The sequence below is a fragment of the Oncorhynchus tshawytscha genome, linkage group LG03 (assembly GCF_018296145.1).
Source record: "Oncorhynchus tshawytscha isolate Ot180627B linkage group LG03, Otsh_v2.0, whole genome shotgun sequence".
Taxonomy (NCBI): domain Eukaryota; kingdom Metazoa; phylum Chordata; class Actinopteri; order Salmoniformes; family Salmonidae; genus Oncorhynchus; species Oncorhynchus tshawytscha.
In genome coordinates, this window is record NC_056431.1 from 60,465,390 (window position 1) to 60,487,589 (window position 22,200).

Sequence of the window (22,200 nt, forward strand, 5' to 3'; positions counted from 1 at the left end):
AACATTTTATTTTTTGTTGTTGTATGAAACGGGTGTCGCAGCTTCCTCACGTACTGTATCCTAGCAACGGAATTGGGCGCCCTTATCCAATTGTATTGCGCAAAATCAAACCCTTCTATGATTGACGTACATTCAAACCAATCGAGGCTTCAAAACCAATTCAATACCGCCCATATAGCTTTGCATTGTGGGATCGGAACACTCAAAAATGACTACTGTCGGAGCAATATATTATCAATATATTATCTAGTTAGAGAAGACCGCATCTACTCCATTCCATAGAAGTGTTGGCCGTAAGTAGTCAGTATCCATTCGTAATTTTACTTTTTTGTAGCTAACGTTAGTGTTAATGAGCTAGTAGCTTAGTTAGTTACATTACCTAATGTAATGCTATTTATTTATTTTTTGCTAATGTAATGCTAATGGACTGCCCAACATGTAGCTAGCTAGGCTAGCTAGTTTGCTTTGTGAGTCAATGACATTCGGATTCTTTGTAGCTAATGTCTCTCTGTCTATGCTCATGCGTACTATAGCAGTAGCAAGACACTCAAGGTGTGCTTTGATGCAATTCATCAAATCTAAAACCTGTGTTGTTGTCCTCCTCCTGGGCCTAACAGAATCGCAGAGGAGATGGAACATGTACATCTTGCTGCTGAGGAAGATGACCTGTACTCTGGCTACAACGACTACAATCCAACATTTGATTCAGAGGTAGCTATAGCTAGCCTAGTGTTTTCTTTTGAATTAGAGTACTACCACATCTTCACTTTTGTTTCATACTATAAATAATCACAAATTCAGTATTGTTGAATTCATGTCTTGTGTTTAACAGGAGCTTGACAATGATGCTGGTTTTCAGCAAGCAGTCAGGACAAGCCATGGGAGAAGGCCCCCCGTAAGTGTTATAACAGTGTCTTGACAGTTACTCAAGATATGGCATAATTAAAGCAATGTGCTAATGACAACTGAATCGAGTTATACATTCTTTGTGTTAATTTTCTAAGATGACTGCCAAGTTTCCTGGCACTGCCATTGGAGGACGGGCTTTGGGGACCTCTTTTGGAGTAAGTCTATGGATTGTGTAAGATTTGGTTTACTTGTTACATGTTGATTGTAAATCAATGTTTCAATGATGGGTAGGCTATAAAGTAGGGTTGAGAAGGAACTACTGTAAGTGTTACTGTTGTTCTAAGTATGAGATGCAAACAAATTGTTCAGAGTGAAGAGGAGGCACATAGCCAATGATAATTCAGAAGATATAGCTTAGAGTATTGCATTTGAGCATGTTTGATATTTGACACTCAGGTAGAGAGCAGTTTTGGCTGTGAGAGCAGGCTTCTGAAGGTGAGAGAGCAGCCATGGCATACTTGGTAGCAAGTTATGTGAACATTTTCAAGAGAGGAGAATAGAACCCTTGTCTAAAAAATCTATATGATAATATAGTATTGACTGAATCAGTTGATGGTGTTTTATCTGTTCAAGACCTCATTTATGTTTAAAAAAATGTGTGAATTAAAATGCTGTGACTTGCAGTCTAGGATGCCCATGGCCTCATCAATGGGCAGACCCATGACTGGAGCTGTACAGGTGAGAGCATCAATACTGATCAGTTTCTCTAGTTGTCCTATTGGATTCTTACCCAGTACTATGTGGAGAAAGATTATGCTCAATCACATGGAAATCTGATGTATGTGCTGAACTGTGGGTGTCATTTGTTGTGACAGGATGGAGCAGCTAGGCCTATGACTGCAGTCAGAGCAGCAGGCTACTCTTCAGCCATGACCAGAGGTGAGCTTACTGGGGAGGGCAGGAGGGAGGGAGAGGGTTGTGGTGGTCTCATACACTCTCAATAGACTGAAGTATGCAGAGATTGTCAGGGATTTTTCTGCCATTGTAATCCTTGGGCGAGCTGCCTAAGCATTTCTTTCAGTCTACTAAGTCCAAACATTGTAAATGTTTTTATACAGTTGAAGTCGGAAGTTTACATACACTTAGGTTGGAGTCATTAAAACTTGTTTTTCAACCACTCCGCAAATTTCTTGTTAACAAACTATATTTTTGGCAAGTCGGTTAGGACATCTACTGTGTGCAATGACACAAGTAATTTTTCCAACAATTGTTTACAGACAGATTATTTCACTTATAATTCACTGTATGACAATTCCAGTGGGTCAGAAGTTTACATACACTTAAGTTGACTGTGCCTCTAAACAGCTTGGAAAATTCCAGAAAATGATGTCATGGCTTTAGACGCTTCTGATAGGCTAATTCACATCATTTGAGTCAGTTGGAGGTGTACCTGTGGATTAATTTTGAGGCCTACCTTCAAACTCAGTGCCTATTTGCTTGACATCATGGGAAAATCAAAAGAAATCAGTCAAGACTTCAGAAAAAAAATTGTAGACCTCCACAAGTCTGGTTCATCCTTAGGAGCAATTTCCACATGCCTGAAGGTACCATGTTCATCTGTACAAACAATAGTACGCAAGTATAAACACCATGGGACCACGCAGCTGTCAGACCGCTCAGGAAGGAGACGTGTTCTGTCTCCTAGAGATGAATGTACTTTGGTGCAAAAAGTGCAAATCAATCCCAGAACAGCAGCAAAGGACCTTGTGAAGATGCTGGAGGAAACTAGTACAAAAGTATCTATATCCACAGTAAAACAAGTCCTATATCGACATAACCTGAAAGGCCGCTCAGGAAGAAGGAGGAAGCCACTGCTCCAAAACCGCCATAAAAAAGCCAGACTACGGTTTTGCATCTGCACATGGGGACAAAGATCATACTTTTTTGGAGAAATGTCCTCTGGTCTGATGAAACAAAAATAGAACTGTTTGGCCATAATGACCATCGTTATGAAGCACGGGGGTGGCAGTCTCATGTTTTGGGGGTGCTTTGCTGCAGGAGGGACTGGTGCACTTCCTAAAATAGATGGCATCATGAGGAGGAAAATTATGTGGATATATTGAAGCAACATCTCAAAACATCAGTCAGGAAGTTAAAGCTTGGTTGCAATTGTGTCTTCCAAATGGACAATGACCACAAGCATACTTTCAAAGTTGTGGCAAAATGGCTTAAGGACAAGAAAGTCAAGGTATTGGTGTGGCCATCACAAAGCCCTGACCTCAACCCTATAGAAGATTTGTGGGCAGAACTGAAAAAGTGTGTGTGAGCAAGGAGGCCTACAAACCTGACTCGGTTACACCAGCTCTGTCAGGAGGAATGGCCCAAAATTCACCCAACTTATTGTGGGATGCTTGTGGAAGACTACTAAACATTTGACCCAAGTTAAACAATTTAAAGGCAGTGCTACCAAATACTATTTGAGTGTATGTAAACTTCTGAACCACTGGGAATGTGATGAAAGAAATAAAAGCTGAAATAAACCACTCTCTACTATTATTCTGATATTTCACATTCTTAAAATAAAGTGGTGATCCTAACTTTTTACAAGGATAAAATGTCAGGAATTGTGATACACCTTAGCCAAATACATTTAAACTCAGTTTATGTAAACTTCTGTCTTCAACTGTATATACAGTACCAGTCAAAAGTTTGGACACACCTACTCTTTCAAAGGTTTTTCTTTATTTGTACTATTTTCTACATTGTAGAATAATGGTGAAGATATCAAAACTGTGAAATAACACATATGGAATCATGTAGTAACCAAAAAAGTGTTAAACAAATCTAAATATATTTTAGATTCTTCAAAGTAGCCACGTTTGCCTTGACATCTTTGAGAACTAAGAATCGCCTAAATAAAAGCTAGACAGTTGGGGAGAATTTAAAATTACAAAAACAATGAATCCAAAAAAAGCTCAGCTCCATGAGAAATTTGTAGAACCGTAAGAAATTGTCTTGAAAATACTAAAATGTCTCTACAGCGCCAAGATGAGGGCCTCTAAAATGTAGCCTCGCTGACTGCTAGCCGTGCTCATTCCTATGCCCACAACCTAAGGCCCTTTTTTGATCCAGAAAAAAAGCTGCTTGTTAAAATGAGACAGCAAGTACAGAACTTTTCATTCGCAGGTTGTTACAAAAAATGTTTCTGATATTCCCAGGGTCTACATTTGACCCACTGGGTCAGTCCAAAGGACCGGCTCCTCCATTGGAGGGCAAAAGTGAAGATACGTAAGCGTTTGTTTCTGCTGCTTATCATTTCAATATGCAATTCTCAGGTTCTCTCCTATGATTCTGTAGGATAATGAAGGTTAGGACGATTTGTTTTCAGGCCGGATGAGAAGGTGAAGATCCTGGAGAAGAAGGTGAACGACCTGATAGAAGAGAGCTGCCTGGCACATGGCCATGGAGACCTACAGTTGGTCAGTCTCCCCCTGCCTCTTATCTGTACTGAATAACTTACAGACATCGCACACTTAGGGATGTGTGATGCTTTACCTCTGACTGTGTTTTCTACCATTGTTATTACAGTCCCTTGATAGAGCCAAAGAGGCAGGGCGGAAGGAGAGAGCGCTGGTGAGACAGAGGGAGCAGTCAGGCAATGCAGACCACATCAACCTGGACCTCACATACTCTGTGAGAACAATAACAACTGTCAATAGAAATACTCCTCTGTCCACATCACTTGGACCTCACCTACTTGTGACAGACATGATCTTTTGAGGTCAATGTTGGTCAGATGTGATTTGAGTTTATATATATTTTTTCTTTTCCAGGTCTTGTTTAACTTGGCAACTCAGTACGCCAACAATGACATGTACGCGGAGGCTCTGAACACTTACCAGGTCATCGTAAAGAACAAGATGTTCAGTAATGCAGGTGGGTGGGAGAAGGATGTCATATTTTAGATTAGCCACTGAAATGACAGTAAAAAATGTTTTACTTTCTTTCCAGGAAGGTTAAAAGTGAACATGGCCAACATCCACTTCAAGCAGAAAAACTACCCCAAGGCCATCAAGTTGTACCGCATGGCCCTGGACCAGATCTCCAACTCCCACAAGGAGATGAGGATCAAGATCATGCAGAACATCGGTGTGGTCTTCATCCGCATGGGCCAGTACTCTGACGCCATCACCTCCTTTGAACACATCATGAGCGAGTGCCCCAATATTAAGACAGGCTTTAACCTGATCCTGTGTTACTACGCCATCGGAGACCGAGAGAGGATGAAGAAGGCCTTTCAGAAGCTCATCTGTGTTCCTCTGGGGATCGACGAGGAGGACAAGTACATCCCACCCAACGTGAGCACTTCTATTCTGTTCTCAAACTTAACATAGTCAGCTCAGTGAAGTCCTTAGCAGAGCACTCCAGTGTGCACTCTTCAGAAAATGGAAAGTTTTAGGCTTTATTGTAGTAGCACTTACTGCATGTTATGCTTCACAAGTCATCCACATTAGTTTTTTTTCAGGATGACACCCATGCCAACCTGGTTATTGAAGCCATCAAGAACGACAAACTTCACCAGATGGAGAGAGAACGGTAACTGTCTTATCTGTACATTATATAAAACATCACTGTTCAGCGTTTTCACATCTGTACATGTTTGTGCCTGCTGGAACCTGTTCTCTTGACTGCAGTAAAGCCCTGGCTGAGAAATTCATCATGACATCAGCCAAACTCATCGCCCCAGCCATCGAGGCGACGTTCGCCGCCGGATTTGACTGGTGTGTTTTTCCAAACCTGAACACCAGAGGGCGATACAGGGTAAATGTGGGCTGAGTCCCCCAAGGCAAGTAATGGTAATACTGTGTGGTTGTTTCTCTAGGTGTGTGGACATGGTGAAGAGTTCCCAGTATGTAGAACTGGCCAACGACCTAGAAATCAACAAAGCCATCACCTACCTGAGACAGAGGGACTTCAACCAGGTTGGTGTGAGTGTGTCACCGAGTCTAAACAGTCTTCACCTGTACCACATGAGGGAAAGTATGTATTTTTTCCTTTTCACTCCATTATGTATGTATGTGTGTACATCTCTGCTATATTGTCTGCCTATGTATCAGATTCTCCATTCAGCGGTTTACTTTCACCACAGCTTTTCTCTTCTTCACTCCCTCCATTTTGTTTGTTTTCCTTTTCTCCATCTGCATGGCTCTTAAGCTCGAGGTATGTGGTCTTTCTCTTTCGTTTGTATGTGTAATGTCCTTGTCAGGTGTGTGTACTATTTGAGCGTGTCATGTTATAATGATGCTAAGTGATGGGGTTCCTTCAACAGGCTGTGGAGACTCTGAAGACGTTTGAGAAGAAAGACAGCAGAGTGAAGAGTGCTGCAGCCACTAACCTCTCCTTCCTCTACTTCCTGGTAAGACTCTCTCTTTCTGATTTAATGATATTATATAGTCATATTAGGGAGATCCTCCTTTGTTCAATCACATTAGCATACTTCCTTGAACTGTATGGTGTATCTCTCTTGGTGCGATGACCTGTGACCCCATCAGGAGAAAGACTATGACCAGGCTGACCGCTATGCCGACCTGGCCATGACAGCCGACCGCTACAACCCAGCGGCGCTCATCAACAAGGGCAACACAGTGTTTGTGAAGAAGGACTATGAGAAGGCTGCAGAGTTCTACAAGGAGGCTCTCCGGAACGACTCGTCCTGCACTGAGGCCCTATATAACTTAGGTAAACTTAACCGTCAGAGCTTAATTCAGCAGATCATTGTTGGGAGCTCAGGGATCTGTCTACTATGCTGTTATTAATCATGTAAAGTAGTCTTCCTATTCTCACAGTATGTCCTTTTTCCTTAGGTCTTACCTATAAGCGTCTGGGGCGTCTGGAGGAGTCTCTGGACTGTTTCCTGAAGCTCCACGCCATCCTGAGGAACAGCGCCCAGGTCATGTGGCAGCTAGCCAACCTGTATCCTCACAGAATACTGGGTCATTAAGCTTTGCCTAAAAACAATGTTCTTATAGGAGCACTTGTCTACAACTTAGAAAGTGTGATCCTTGACTGAAGCTCAGCTTTGAGATGTTGGAGGATCCTCACCAGGCCATAGAGTGGTTGATGCAACTGATCACTGTGACGCCCACAGACCCCCAGGTGTTGGCCAAACTGGGAGAGCTCTACGACAGTGAGGGAGACAAGTCTCAGGCGTTCCAGTACTACCAAGAGGTCAGTCATTCCCAACACACCACCGATCTATCTATCAAGAGAATCCTAGTTTCATTATGTTTCTGTCAGTTGTGTTAATGTATCTAACTGTATGGATTCAAACACTAGTAGATGTGAGTAGTAGATGGTATTGAATCAAAGTTAGAGTGCAAATCAAATCTTATTTGTTATGTGCTTGATATGCAACAGATGTAGACTATTAGTGAAATGCTTACTTATGGGTCCATTTCCAACAATGCAGTTAAAAATAAGATGCATAAATACTGACACAAGGAATAAATACACAGTGAATAACAAATACAAATTTGTAAAAATAGCATGGCAATATACAGGGAGTACCAGTACCGAGTCAATGTGCAGGAGTACGAGGTAATTGACGTAGCTATGTACTGTACATATAAACTACCGTTCAAAAGTTTGGGATCACTTAGAAATGTTCTTGTTTTTGAATGAAATGCACACCTTTGTCCATTTTAAAATAACATCAAATTGATCAGAAATAGATAGAAAACAAATGACTATTGTAGCTGGAAACGGCTGATTTGTTTTATTTAAATGGAATATCTACATAGGCCCATTATCAGCAACGCTATGTACTACTCCCTTCACAGAACAGCGCAAGAGTGTCTAGTTTGAGAAACAGATGCCTCACAAGTCCTCAACTGGCAGCTTCATTAAATAGTACCCGCAAAACACCAGTCTCAACGTCAACAGTGAAGAGGCGACTCCGGGATGCTGGCCTTCTAAGCAGAGTTGCAAAGAAAAAGCCACATCTCAGACTGGCGAATAAAAATAAAAGATTAAGATGGGCAAAAGAACACAGATACCACCCCCAGGTGGTGAGGGTAGGTAACAACATCTCCACCCTGCTGATCCTCAACACTGGGGCCCCACAAGGGTGCGTTCTGAGCCCTCTCCTGTACTCCCTGTTCATCCACGACTGCATCCACGACTGCATCTGTAGATAATAGACAGTAGGGGTGTGTGTGTGGTGTGTGTGTGTGTGTGTGTGTGTGTGTAATCAGCGCAATAGTTAGTGTAAATGCAGGTAGTCCGGGAAGCATTTTGATTAGCTATTTATCAGTCTTGTTTAAAAGTCAAATGGCTTGGGGGTTGACACTGTTCAGGGTCCTGTTGGTTCCAGACTTGGTGTGTTGGTACCGCTAGCCATGCGGTAGCAGATAGAACAGTCTGGCTTGGGTGGCTGGAGTCTGACCATTTTTGGGGCCTTCATCTGATGGTATAGACGTCCTGGATGGCAGGCCAAACTGGGGCCAAACATAATAGTTTGTAGGTCAAACCGTTCGGACTCTACAGATGTTTTTGTGAGAAGACCGATGTCTCCTGGTCTGACAAACACCGCTTTAGCTCTGCAACCTTTCACCACAGATGCGGAAGTGCAATATTGGCAGATGCGGTAGATTGAGACGTGTCCAATGCAACAACAAAAAACATACCTCTAGCTTAAACGGACAGATTTTGATGGATTTTCTTATGTTACTTAGATTGACGCACTGGTGCTTCAGTCGACTCAAGGGTGTTATAAAATTAAACTTGAAACGTGATAACTAGTCATGTAATCTAGTATCCTTAACTAGCATTGAAAAAGTTAATTCATTCTTTTCTACCTAATAAAAAAATCTCTCTTCCCATCTTCTGAATCACGATTGTAACGTCAGTACAGTAGCCTATGCTCTGGATTGGGGAGGGGCAGGTAGCCTAAACGCGCGCACACACTGGCAAAGATTTTCATCTTGCAGGCAGACACTGGAATATGTTTGAGTGACAGAGTGCGAGCTTTGCATAGGCGCTTTGTTTTTTTTTTGTGGGACTAGAAAAAATGCCTGGAATGTAACATTTTATTAACCGGTTTCCATGCTTTTAAAATAAGATCTGTTTCGGAACCATATGGATCACTTTTGTTCCAGATTTTGTTTCCGTTCCTTGGGGGGAAAAAAGTATTTATTTTGCAGTTCTGTTCCCTGAACCGGTCCCTGGTATTGACGCTTTGCCTGCTTGATGGTTCTTCGGGGGGGTGTAAGCGGGATTTCTTGTAAGCCTCCGGATTAGTGTCCCGCTCCTTGTGGATGTTGCCTGTAATCCATGGCTTCTGGTTGGGATATATACATACGTCACTGTGGGGACGATGTCATCGATGCACTTATTAATGAAGCCGGTGTGGTAAACTCCTCAATGCCATTGGATGAGTCCCAGAACATATTCCAGTCTGTGCTAGCAAAACAGTCCTGTAGTTTAGCATCCACTTCATCGGACCACCTCCAAAATGAGCGTGTAACTGGTACTTCCTATTTGAGGTTTTGCTTGTAAGCAGAAATCAGGAGGACAGAGTTGTGGTCAGATTAGCCAAATGGAGGGTGAGGAAGAGCATTGTATGTGTCTCTGTGTGTGGAATAAAGGTGATCTAGAGTGTTTATTATTATTTGTCTGTCCCCGTCCTCTAGTTGCACAGGAGACATGCTGGTAGAAATGAGGCAAAACGGATTTCACTTTTACCTGCGTGAAAATCCAAGGCCGCTAGGAGCGCTGCCTCTGGATTAGCATTTTCTTGATGGCTTATCGCCCTATATAGCTCGTTGCATGCAGTCTTAGTGCCAGCATCGGTTTGTTGTGGTAAGTAGACAGCTGTGAAAAATCCTGATGAAAACTATTTTGTTACAGAGTATGGTCTACAGTTTATTATGAGGTATTCTAACTCAGGCGAGCAGAACCTCGAGACTTCCTTAACATTAGAGACCGGCACCACATGTTGTTAACAAAGAGACACACACCCCTGCCCCTGATTTTACGAGACACTGTGGTTCTGTCCTGCCGATTCATAGAAAAAACAGCCAGATTTATATTAACCATGTCCTCATTAAGCCACGACTCAGTGAAACAGGATATTACAGTTCTTCAGGTCCTGTTGATAGGATAGTCTCGAATGGAGCTTGTCTAGTTTATTCTCCAGTGGTTGTACATTCGCCAATAGAACAGAGAGAAGAGGTGGTTTATTCACTCACCACCATAGTTTCATCAGGGTGCCCTGACGTAACTCTATATCGTAGTCTTTTCCTCTTCCGAGGGTCGGGATTAGGGCCTGGTCCCGGGTGAGTAGTATGTCCTGTGCGATCGAGTCATTGAAGTAAAACACTTAATCCAAGTCGAGGTTAGTGATCGCTGTTCTGATGTCCAGAAGCTCTTTTTGGTCATTGGAAACTATGGCTGAATCATTATGTACAAAAAATGTTATCAGCTCAAGAACATACGAAATAGCATAATTGGGCAGGAGCTTGTAAAATGGACGCTATACATACCAGCGCCATTGTGTCCCAAAAAGAAGTTGACTTTGTGCTAAATCTGAACATTCTCAATGTGGTCCCTTGTTCAGTCCTTCAGATATTTCCCCTCCAACATTGACGTTATTGAGTGGCTGGGGGCCTACTACATTGACACTCAGTTCTGTGAGAAGGCCATCCAGTACTTTGAGAGAGCCACACTAATCCAGTAAGTCTCTAGTCCTCATCTCACATTAATATCAATATGTATGAGTCTTGAGTTTTACATCATAATGTGTGTAACAAGTAATATCCTTTGTTCTTTGAGCCTCTATTCCGTCACTTCCACCCAATAGCCTAGGGACACGGTTATGTTGTATCATGCCCCTGCAGTATTGATAACTTGTCATGTGGTTTCAGGCCAACTCAGGTGAAATGGCAGCTTATGGTGGCCAGCTGCTACAGAAGAAGTGGTGAGTTTATCATCCACCTCAATTTTGGCTAATGATGACTGATTGATTTTATTGTCCAAATGATTTGGTCCTCACCTTTTATAGTGTCGTGACATGACTTATACTAATCTAATGACTGTTATGCATCGATTCAACTAACTATGTTTAATTGTTACTCGATTCAATTAATCATGTAACAATTTACTCATTAGGATTTGGGGGCACCACGGAAGAATTTGTTTAATGAGATACCATCTCCCAAAATTAAACTCTAGATGATATATAAGATATCTATCGATAACAGTAATTTATTTATCATTACCTCATATCATTCTCATAATTCTGAACGTCACATACTCCTTGCATCTGCACAAACCCCAGCTTTACTGATAATTCCATACCACACAAATTGATTTAATTGTTTATTTACTAACTAACTAAATGATAACACAGGACACACACACAGTATAGGTTATTGATTAGAAACTTAATGCGTTGAAAACAGGTCCCTAGTGGACTAACGACAACATGGCTGCTTGTTTATCAAAAGAGAAAAGAGAAGAAAGGGAGACAACACTTATACACTTGTAACTATGCTCATAGTAATCCTAATACTTTGCCCTGAACCACCGCCCGTTTGGGTAAGCAATAATGAATGTATTTACATGTTGAATGTCTTCCTTCATCGTGTATCTCTGTTGAACCCAGGCCTTTGTGAAAACGGTTCCGTTGGGCCTTCTCCCGAGCTCAAGTGTAAGGCTCTGATTATCCACAAGAGGTCCTTCTTCTTAGTTGTCCCTGACTTCAATGCCTTGTCCTGTAGTCTTAGGCAGAACTAACAGGATCCTTCTCCCATCCTGGAAGAGTGGTCCTCTAAAGACCGCTAATCTGCCATGTCAATGATCCCCAGTAGGGTGATGGGAGCAGTTTACTCGATGATGTTTTGAAGAGAGTAACAGGATGGTTCTACTTAAATTCACTTCCTTAGATAGAGTACTTAGAATAGCTACTCAGCCGTAACATTGATTGTGAGAGAGGCTACTTTGTCGTCTTCACCACGTGTTGATTTTCAGGGTCTCAACCAATGGAAACCTAAGCTGCAGCTTGAGTCCTTCTGGTATGTTAATTCTTAACTCATCCTTTACACTCTCGCACAAAGGGACACACTCTCTGAGCTCCCTCAGGCGTGGCTACTTACTGGGCAAAGTATTATCAAAACTATGATCTCGTTAGAAAACTAAAATCACATTCCTATCTTACCAAAAGTATTCTCTTGATCCGTGATATTTCCTACACAATGTCAAGGATGTAAGCCAGACATACAGTGTGAAAGCTCTTCAAGTCACAATATTTTCATTATCACTTTTTTTATACAATTTTTTTATGACATCACAAAATAGACATTAATTTCCCATATTCCATCTCTCATCATTCCCCACATCTGAATGTTAGAAATATTGTCCGTGTTCACTTTTGGACGTTAGAATTTTTGGGCGGCAAAATGTCTCTGGAGCAAAGATCGATTCCAATCACCACAACTGAAGACCAAAAAGAATCGTCTGCTGCATACAATTTACTATTGGTGTGAGGTGTCATCAAACCCCCACACCAATCCCTCCTTCCCTCTGTGGGTGAGAGGGGTCTGGTGGAAGGCAGTTCCATTGTAAACCTGTTCTTTGGATCCTCACAGGAGAGTCATGACAAGAGATATGAATTATTCCATGTGCAATGACCTGAACATTGCTGCTCTTTGTTCCTTCATCCTCAGGAAACTACCAGAAAGCCCTGGAGACTTACAAAGACATCCATCGGAAATTCCCGGAAAACGTTGAATGTAATCCACCCGATCCCTTCTTGTCCTCTCAGCATTACTGCTCTAATGTAATGTAATGGTTTATTAAAAAAAATATATACTGATACTGACTCTTTGGGTGTTTGTTTTTTTCCCAGGCCTGCGTTTCCTGGTGAGGCTATGCACAGACATGGGGATGAAAGAGGTCCAGGACTACGCCACCAAACTGAAGAAGGTGGAGAAGATGAAAGAGATCAGAGAACAGGTACTCTATTTACTCACTACTCTCTTGTATAAGGCTACTGACAGTGACAACAGCACCGATCTGAGGCCACTGGAGGCGTTGGCTTCATTGTGTCTTTCCTATGGAAAACAGACAGAGAATACAGACTTCTCTGTGAATCAGAAACATCTGCTCCTAAATCAGTGCTGAGATGTTCTTGGATCAGAACCGTCTTTCTAAGGAGTGACTCTAATTCCTACTCTGTTGTTAACTGGCCCAGGCTTGTCTGACATCATCATTACAGATCAACTCCAGTGTCTCTGGCTGGTTTTGCTCCCTGCAAGTGTCTTAGTTTACACCATAGGAACCAACCTAGTTAGATAAATCACTTTGTCTGTGCGGTACTCTGTATTGTTGTTTTTGTGGATATTGGATTTTAAAAGACATAATTTCTCTCTCCTCTAGCGGGTGAAGTCGGCGAGGGAGGGCAGTGCTCGAGGCACCCGGAGAGAGGGCAGCGCCAGCAGTGGTGAGTGATGACCCTGAACACCTCTATACACCTAAACACACTCTGTCTCTGACTTCTTCTATTTAGATGGTAATAGAAATTAAGTTGACCATTATCATATCTTTACTCCTAACGGCTGTCCATGGGTGTGTCTCGACAGCGGGCACCCCAAACCTTGTCCGCACCCCGCCTAAGGCCATCGGTACGAGCCTGTAGAAGCTAGATAGCAACCTCCTAGCTTTGTACATCACCATTAGATCTCTGACCCCGAGTTCCTTTATTCTCATACTAACCCTTTCTAACTTTTGAAATTCAGTTAACCTATATAATCTCTCTGTCCTCCCCTGCTATCCATGTGTGTCTCAACAGTCTGCACTCCAGACCCTGTTCGCCACCCGCCAAAGAAGGACAGCGGTACGAGCCTTCTCTGTAGAATAGAGCTGGGTCCCGTTCCAATACTTTTATTCCAGTAGTTGTTCCATTGCTACAAGATTCTGCCTTGGCCATTGGAGAACTATTATTGCATCATATCCGTTGTAGTCATCAGCACATTAAGAGTTAGGTGTTTGCCTTCAAGTACAATTATTTGGATAATGTGGTAAGAGAAGACTGCAAACTATTCCTCCCAAAGAATATCTGAAGTTTGTGTCCATGCCCAGGCTATTATGTAGTTTCTTAGACTTGATATGCTCTGTCAGCTAATGTTATAACAGTAATGGCTTAGTTATACAGTATCCAGACCAGTATACATGCTGACATTTTTGGTGAAATAATTACAGTGCCTTGCGAAAGTATTCGGCCCCCTTGAACTTTGCGACCTTTTGCCACATTTCAGGCTTCAAACATAAAGATATAAAACTGTATTTTTTTGTGAAGAATCAACAACAAGTGGGACACAATCATGAAGTGGAACGACATTTATTGGATATTTCAAACTTTTTTAACAAATCAAAAACTGAAAAATTGGGCGTGCAAAATTATTCAGCCCCCTTAAGTTAATACTTTGTAGCGCCACCTTTTGCTGCGATTACAGCTGTAAGTCGCTTGGGGTATGTCTCTATCAGTTTTGCACATCGAGAGACTGACATTTTTTCCCATTCCTCCTTGCAAAACAGCTCGAGCTCAGTGAGGTTGGATGGAGAGCATTTGTGAACAGCAGTTTTCAGTTCTTTCCACAGATTATCGATTGGATTCAGGTCTGGACTTTGACTTGGCCATTCTAACACCTGGACATGTTTATTTTTAAACCATTCCATTGTAGATTTTGCTTTATGTTTTGGATCATTGTCTTGTTGGAAGACAAATCTCCGTCACAATCTCAGGTCTTTTGCAGACTCCATCAGGTTCTTCTCATTCTTCCAGAATGGTCCTGTATTTGGCTCCATCCATCTTCCCATCAATTTTAACCATCTTCCCTGTCCCTGCTGAAGAAAAGCAGGCCCAAACCATGATGCTGCCACCACCATGTTTGACAGTGGGGATGGTGTGTTCAGGGTGATGAGCTGTGTTGCTTTTACGCCAAACATAACGTTTTGCATTGTTGCCAAAAAGTTCAATTTTGGTTTCATCTGACCAGAGCACCTTCTTCCACATGTTTGGTGTTGTCTCCCAGGTGGCTTGTGGCAAACTTTAAACAACACTTTTTATGGATATCTTTAAGAAATGGCTTTCTTCTTGCCACTCTTCCATAAAGGCCAGATTTGTGCAATATACAACTGATTGTTGTCCTATGGACAGTCTCCCACCTCAGCTGTAGATCACTGCAGTTCATCCAGAGTGATCATGGGCCTCTTGGCTGCATCTCTGATCAGTCTTCTCCTTGTATGAGCTGAAAGTTTAGAGGGACGGCCAGGTCTTGGTAGATTTGCAGTGGTCTGATACTCCTTCCATTTCAATATTATCGCTTGCACAGTGCTCCTTGGGATGTTTAAAGCTTGGGAAATCATTTTGTATCCAAATCCGGCTTTAAACTTCTTCACAACAGTATCTCGGACCTGCCTGGTGTGTTCCTTGTTCTTCATGATGCTCTCTGCGCTTTTAACGGACCTCTGAGACTATCACAGTGCAGGTGCATTTATACGGAGACTTGATTACACACAGGTGGATTGTATTTATCATCATTAGTCATTTAGGTCAACATTGGATCATTCAGAGATCCTCACTGAACTTCTGGAGAGAGTTTGCTGCACTGAAAGTAAAGGGGCTGAATAATTTTGCACGCCCAATTTTTCAGTTTTTGGTTTGTTAAAAAAAATTGAAATATCCAATAAATGTCGTTCCACTTCATGATTGTGTCCCACTTGTTGTTGATTCTTCACAAAAAAATACAGTTTTATATCTTCATGTTTGAAGCCTGAAATGTGGCAAAAGGTCGCAAAGTTCAAGGGGGCCGAATACTTTCGCAAGGCACTGTATGTACCATAGTACAGCTGCTTCAAACAACTCCACTTATAGCCACAGCAATCATCCATCAGCATTCGGTAGTGTAGTGTTTCCCAACCTTTTTTGAACCGTGGCATACCTTGATGGGTTATATAATTCTGATGCACACATACGCTGAGTGTACAAAACATTATGAACACCTGCTCTTTCCATGACAGACTGATCAGGTGATCCCTTATTAATGTAAGTTGTTAAATCCACTTCAATCAGTGTAGATGAAGGGGAGGAGAAAGGTTAAAGAAGGATTTTTAAGCCTCAAGACAATTGAGACAAGGATTGTGTTTGTGTGCCATTCAGATGGTAAATGGGTAAGACAAAAGATTGAAGTGCCTTTGAATGGGTTATGGTAGTAGGTGTCAGGCACACCAGTTTGTGTAAAGAACTGCAACGCTGCTGGGTTTTCAACCTCACCAGTTTCCCATATGTATCAAGAATGGTCCACCACCCAAATGACATCCAGCCAACTTGACACAACTGTGGGAAGCATACTGCAAATCATCTATTTTTGGTGACAAATGTTTTTTATAGATTTAAATAGGGTTTCTTTGAAATATTTTCATACTTTTCATAGATCCTTACTCATGGTGGTTAATTTGTATGTAGCCCTTTAACAGCATCCAGTGATGTGGCCCCTCAAATTATACAAATGTAACAACATTCCACAGATCACGTTTATAAGCGAGTGCTCTGAAAATAATGAAGATTAGGAAACGTTTCACGACACTCCTGAGTTCCTAGGAACCACTGATTTACTGTACAAATGTCTGCACACACTTCGTATTACAATTCATTTACTCTTTATTCTCTTATGGCACTTCAGAGGTGGATATCAAAGCAGGTGAGCAGGACAGTGTTATATTATGTGTTTGAGGCAGATCACACAGACGTGTGCTTTTAACACAGACAACTCTTTACTCTCCTCTTGCCATTTTAAATGTATTTTTCTTTAACTATGCTGTTCTAACTTGATCCTCAACTATCCCTGTCCTCTCTGGTCACGCTCTTTTATTGCATGCTTTCCTTTTTCTCTTTCCACATCTTTCTTCTGGATCAGTCTCTCACCCTGAGCCTAAACACAGTCCTCTGCTGGCCCAGGGGAGAGGTATGTACTGTACTACAGAATGGAACGCTGTCTATCAATCATATTTGTCGATGAAGAAAAGGATGACATTACGTTTGTTTGAGAGGTTTTACATTGTTAGAAAAAAGAAACGCCACCATTTCAATATACTATTGTCAAATGACTAAACTCTCTACAGTCTAGCTTTACAATTCACTGTGTTCCAGAAATCTTCTGTTAGCAGTGTATGGCCAGGAATGACTCCTTCCTGCAATTCACCCCCTCCAGAGAATGGTTGCACTAAACACATTGCAAAGAGTGAAAACCTCCCTTCTTGAATACACATCTAAGAGTTGTCCCTCTTTTGACCTTGTTGACTACAGAAAAATGTTTACATAGTGGTTGTTATTTAAAAACTGGAGTTGTTGTTACTTCAGCAAAGTCATTATCTACTTATGAATACTCTCACTGAGGATCCAGTATGGTTGAAAAGCATTTCACAGATGCTTACACTCTTTGATCTAGAGTGTAAGCTGCCCTCTTCTTGTGCAAGGAGGTCAGATTGGCCCAAAAGGCAAGAGCTGACTCTTTGACAGGGAAACGTATAGCTAGACACTCATGGTATGTGCAATATATTTTTTTCTTCGGTTTTGAGGCAAAAAAAAGGATTGCTTTTCCACTGGAAATCTCACTGCATTTTTGAGGGAGTTGGCCCTGGGGAAGGCTGGGATTTGAGGAACAACAGAATTGGGCCTCTTCCTGTTTTCATGGTTGGAATTTTTTTCCATGACTACCTTGTTGCCAGATGTGGAGTGTGGTTGTCTCTTGCCTGTTCCCCACTTTTCTGGACTGCTATGCGGACCTGACATCTGAGCCTAGAGCTGTCACACACATTCTGCCTTTCTCTCTCCTTCTTCCTCTCAAACACACACAGAGGAGTCTGTTTGGTATTAACCAGCCTCTCGTTGTTACCCTCTGTTAGAGAGGGATAAACAATCACTGCTAAATGTAAACCATGCAGATACAGGGCAATGAAGGGGCTGGTCCCAACAGTAAGCAAGCAGGTTAATCCTGTGTCTGTTCTCAGACAGTGGACACAGCAGCCATGGCACCAGCGCCAAGGGGGAGAGGCTGAGCGCCAAGATGAGGGCACTGCCTGGCTCCAACGAACCCTACGAGGCCAGCAGCCAGCGAGACATAGGTGAGACACATACTCCCTCCCTCCACTTTCAACAGTTTAGACTTTCAGTTTTTTGTCTTCAATTGTACAACTCTATCTCAGGCCCCTGATCCATCTTAACACCTTGTGGAAAAAATCGTCTTTTATTTCATCAGGGGAGCATTTTCATTGGTGCCCTTAGGAAGAAAAATCTACACGAACATCCCATAAAAAAATGTAACAAATTCAACATTGGACTCCTAAATTACCATAGCGGCACCAGGGAATCAAGACGCAGGGAGTTCTGCAGGTTATTCAAAAAACGAGTGCCATTAAAACTGAAGGCAGATTTACCTAATTCGGTGGAGACCCGAGGAACCTCGAGTTAACCAACCCTGTGAACGAGTTTAGTAATTTTCATACTTCAACAGTGAAGTTAGGTAAGTCGGAAGCTTGTGTTGTTGAGCTTGTAAACAAAACAGGGAATAGTGAAGTGATCTACGGGACTTTAATGAGGACCAGCCAAACTTTTGATACAGGATGCAGTGAAGCGTATTAAAACTGTCAACTGTGATATAGCATGATGGTAGATGGCATACAAAGGTTTAAAGAGCAACTGACTTTGAAAAAGCAATACATCCCTTTGAAAATGGCCTATGTGGCATCAATAGGAGTCAAACAGTTATTGTAGTGTGAAAATGTACTATAACGTTGAATAGGATCAATTTGGTCATGAAGTCAGTCTCGTCTAAAACGGAGTTTGGAACATCCATGCATCACAATGGTTAAATGAAGGTTGAGTTTTGATTTGACATTGTCAATTTACCCACTAATATGGGATGAACAGCTGCGGTGATTGCGCTCTATCCAATAGTATAGACAATGAGACAGACTGGCCCAGCAGCCCCGACTTTGTTTACATAAGACGACAGCATGTTGCACATGTTTTTAACTTAAGAAATACTCCACCAAACCCCTTTTAGTTAAATGTAAAATTGTGCAACTAAAACATCTTTGGCAAAAACGTAAAAATGATAGATTTGAGTTCTAAGCTTCATTCTGGCTATTTTGAGGAAGTGAAATAGGCTTCTGTGTCGACAGTGTCTCATTGAGTGCAAACATCATTAACCAAATGCGGAATCGGCCAGGAAACACCTCCAAGACTGAAATCTTGTTTTTTTAATGAGCAACAGAAAAACACACGTGACAATCGGTGTATTCTGTCGTTCTTTAAGAGTAGTTGCTGCTGCAATCTGGTAAATGGTGTCACCATAGTCAAGAACTGGCAGGAAAGTTGACTGTACAATCTGCTTCTTGCTGTTTAGGGAAAGGCAAGATCTTTTTTAATTTTTTATTTAAAGAAGCCTTTGCTTTTTAACTAGCTCATCAGTATGCTTTTTAACTAGCTCATCGGTATGCTTTTTAACTAGCTCATCGGTATGCTTTTTAACTAGCTCATCAGTATGCTTTTTAACTAGCTCATCAGTATGCTTTTTAAATGTTCAATCCTTGTCAATCCAAATGCCTAGATATTTGTAGGTGGGAACCCGATCGATGGGATAACCATTCAACAAATATATATGTAGTCCATCTGAAAATGTTTTGCGAATATGAGAGAACAACATATATTTAGTCTTGCCCACATTAAGTACAAGTTTTTAACCAACCGGGGCTTTCTGTAAGGCAGCAAAGTCAGATTGCATCTCTAACAACGCCTGGTATACAGTTGGGCCAATGTCATACATAACAGTATCGTCTGCATACAGATGAATATTACACGTTTTAACAGATATCATTTTTATGATCTAAGCCATTTTAACACATCTAAAACTGTGCTGTTTGCAGGTCTAAAACCAGACTGTTTTAGATTTGCTTTTTTTCACTTTTATTTAACCAGGTAGGCCAGTTGAGAACAAGTTCTAATTTACAACTACGACCTGGCCAAGATAAAGCAAAGCAGTGCGACACAAACAACAACAGAGTTACACATGGAATAAACAAACATACAGTCAATATACAGTGTGTAGAAATGAGGTAAGATAAGGGAGGTTAGTGGCCACAGTGGTGAAATAATTACAATTTAGCAATCAAACACTAGAGTGATAGATGTGCAGAAGATGAATGTGCAAGTAGAGATACTGGGGTTTAAAGGAGCAAAAAAATAACAGTATGGGGATGGGGTAGTTGGATGGGCTATTTACAGATGGGCTATGTACAGGTGCAGTGATCTGTGAGCTGCTCTGACAGCTGGTGCTTAAAGTTAGTGATGGAGATATGAGTCTCCAGCTTCAGTGATTTTTGCAATTCGTTCCAGTCATTGGCAGCAGAGAACTGGAAGGAAAGGCGGCTTTGGGGGTAACCAGTGAAATATACCTCCTGGAGCCTGTGCTACGGGTGGGTGCTGCTATGGTGACCAGTGAGCTGAGATAAGGTGGGGCTTTACTAGCAATTAAGAATAGAGTGAAAAGTTTTTAAAAGCTGAGAGTTGGCCAGGGATTCTAAAACTTTGGAAAGGCAAAATCATTTGGAAATTGGATGGTAAATATCTGTCGGCAAGATCTCCTCCTTTCAAGATCTTAACTGCAGAAACAATTGTAAAGTAAAAATAAATGTAGGTCAATGGTTCTGCAATAAGTGGGGCAGAGCGCTGCAGTAAAAAGGGATCAAGTAAATCAACACCTATTGATGTTTAAAAAAAATCCATCTTTAGCGAAGCACTTAGTAAATCAAGTGGTTGAAATGAAAATTAAGTATGTGATTCAGTCGGTGCATCATTCTCTCCAATCTGCTCTGAGGTGTCTAAAGGACTCCCTCTAGTGGAATGATGCATGACAGAGGCCCGGACTAAACAGACCATAGAAGCAGTATACCATCCACTGTCTATAGGCAGTGGACCATAGACCACCATCCCTACCTCTTCATCAGCACTAACACAGCTCAAATCAAATGTGCCGAATAAAATAGGTGTAGACCTTAGCGTGAAATGCTTACTTACATGCCCTTAAACAACAATTCAGTTTTACGAAAATAAGAGAGAATCAATTATTTACTAAATAAACTAAAGTAACAATAACGAGGTTATATACAGGGGCTATCGGTACTGAGTCAATGTGCGTGGGTACAGGTTAGTCAAGGTCATTTGTACATGTAGATAAGAGTAAAGTGCCTATGCATAGATAATAAACAGCGAGTAGCAGCATTGTTAATGCATAGTCCGGGTAGCCATTTGATGAACTGTTCAGCTGTCTTAAGGCTTGGGGTTAGAAGCTGGAGCCTTTTGGACCTAGATTTGGCACTGTGGTATCTTCATGAAGTCACTCTCCCTCCCTCTCTTTCCTAACATTACTCATCAGGGGATTGGTGTTGTGTTCCCCTTACAATAATTTGAGTGTGCTGCTACGACAGCATGTACTTTTCACTTACAGTGGTGTTCTAGTGTGGGTGTCAATGTGGAACACAGTATATGCAGGGAGTGTAGTACAACTTTGTCCCATGTGTGCAATATAATAATGAATAGTAACCACATATGTCCCTGTGTGTAGATGCCTCCTACGTGGATCCACTGGGGGCTCCGATGGAGAGACCAAAGACTGCAGCTAAGAAGCGCAATGAAGAGGACGAGTTTGCTGATGAAGAGCTGGGAGATGACCTACTACCGGAGTAGCCAGCTGCAGTTCCCTGCTTTTCTCCTCCACTCTTCCTTGAAGATTAAATGAGTCGGGTATTCCTAAAAAAAAAAAAATTTAACGTTTATTTACAAATGGAAACTGAGTGTGACTCGAGCCTCCCTTATACATTCAGACAAACCTATGGCGTAAACTGAGATTATTTTCCCATATGCGTGTCTGGATGCGTTTATCAACTTGAAACTTTGTGGAAATTCCATTGTCATTAACTCTATGCTACCTTCAGGATAGTAATACAGTTTTAACACAATTTAGACGCTCTTCATTTAAATTAATACTTTAAAGGCTACAGATGTTTATTTTTTTGCAATGTAATATTTATTGTAATTTGCTACAGGCAAATTCTGTGTTAGGATTGAGGTAAAAAGCACATGTATCTCTCTGATTTGTCTTGTGAACTATTTTCAAATGACTTGAAAATTAGAAAATGTTTTTTTCACCATACATTTTACCCTTGTTAATTGTGGCTGTGTAGCACATGGGGATGTGTGAAACTTACTCCTTAGCCTGGTGTCCCCACTTGGCA

The 22,200-nt window shown here is 41.6% G+C and overlaps 1 protein-coding gene across 10 annotated transcripts; it reads left to right on the top strand.

Moving 5' to 3' along the window:
- Window positions 1–169: 169 nt before the first annotated feature.
- Window positions 170–22,059, top strand: ift88 (intraflagellar transport 88 homolog). Of its 10 annotated transcripts, XM_042319767.1 has the most exons (31): window positions 175–300; window positions 618–711; window positions 833–895; window positions 1,005–1,064; window positions 1,306–1,344; window positions 1,534–1,587; window positions 1,725–1,788; window positions 4,068–4,137; window positions 4,238–4,328; window positions 4,438–4,542; window positions 4,683–4,785; window positions 4,861–5,207; window positions 5,375–5,445; window positions 5,544–5,630; window positions 5,732–5,831; window positions 6,064–6,069; window positions 6,179–6,265; window positions 6,402–6,588; window positions 6,714–6,822; window positions 6,927–7,077; window positions 10,466–10,581; window positions 10,773–10,825; window positions 12,573–12,638; window positions 12,755–12,861; window positions 13,285–13,348; window positions 13,488–13,529; window positions 13,697–13,741; window positions 16,590–16,607; window positions 16,824–16,871; window positions 17,917–18,030; window positions 21,531–22,059. In XM_042319767.1, exons 2-31 carry the CDS (start codon window positions 631–633, stop codon window positions 21,650–21,652), a joined length of 2,670 nt encoding a protein of 889 aa, XP_042175701.1. In that variant the 5' UTR covers window positions 175–300; window positions 618–630; the 3' UTR covers window positions 21,653–22,059. The 10 variants fall into 10 exon arrangements, with proteins under 10 accessions (XP_024264477.1, XP_042175702.1, XP_024264491.1 ...); XM_024408709.2 differs by lacking the exon at window positions 1,306–1,344 and having other exon boundaries at window positions 170–293; XM_042319768.1 differs by lacking the exons at window positions 13,488–13,529; window positions 16,824–16,871 and having other exon boundaries at window positions 170–293.
- The last annotated feature ends 141 nt before the right edge of the window (window positions 22,060–22,200 follow it).

Bases quoted from the DNA above. Each gene is read 5' to 3' on its own strand.
- ift88 (XM_042319767.1), top strand. From the start codon at position 631: ATGGAACATGTACATCTTGCTGCTGAGGAAGATGACCTGTACTCTGGC. The intron at 1,065-1,305 runs GTAAGTCTATGG...TTTGACACTCAG, and splicing joins CTTTGGGGACCTCTTTTGGA to GTAGAGAGCAGTTTTGGCTG. The intron at 13,349-13,487 runs GTGAGTGATGAC...GTGTCTCGACAG, and splicing joins AGAGGGCAGCGCCAGCAGTG to CGGGCACCCCAAACCTTGTC.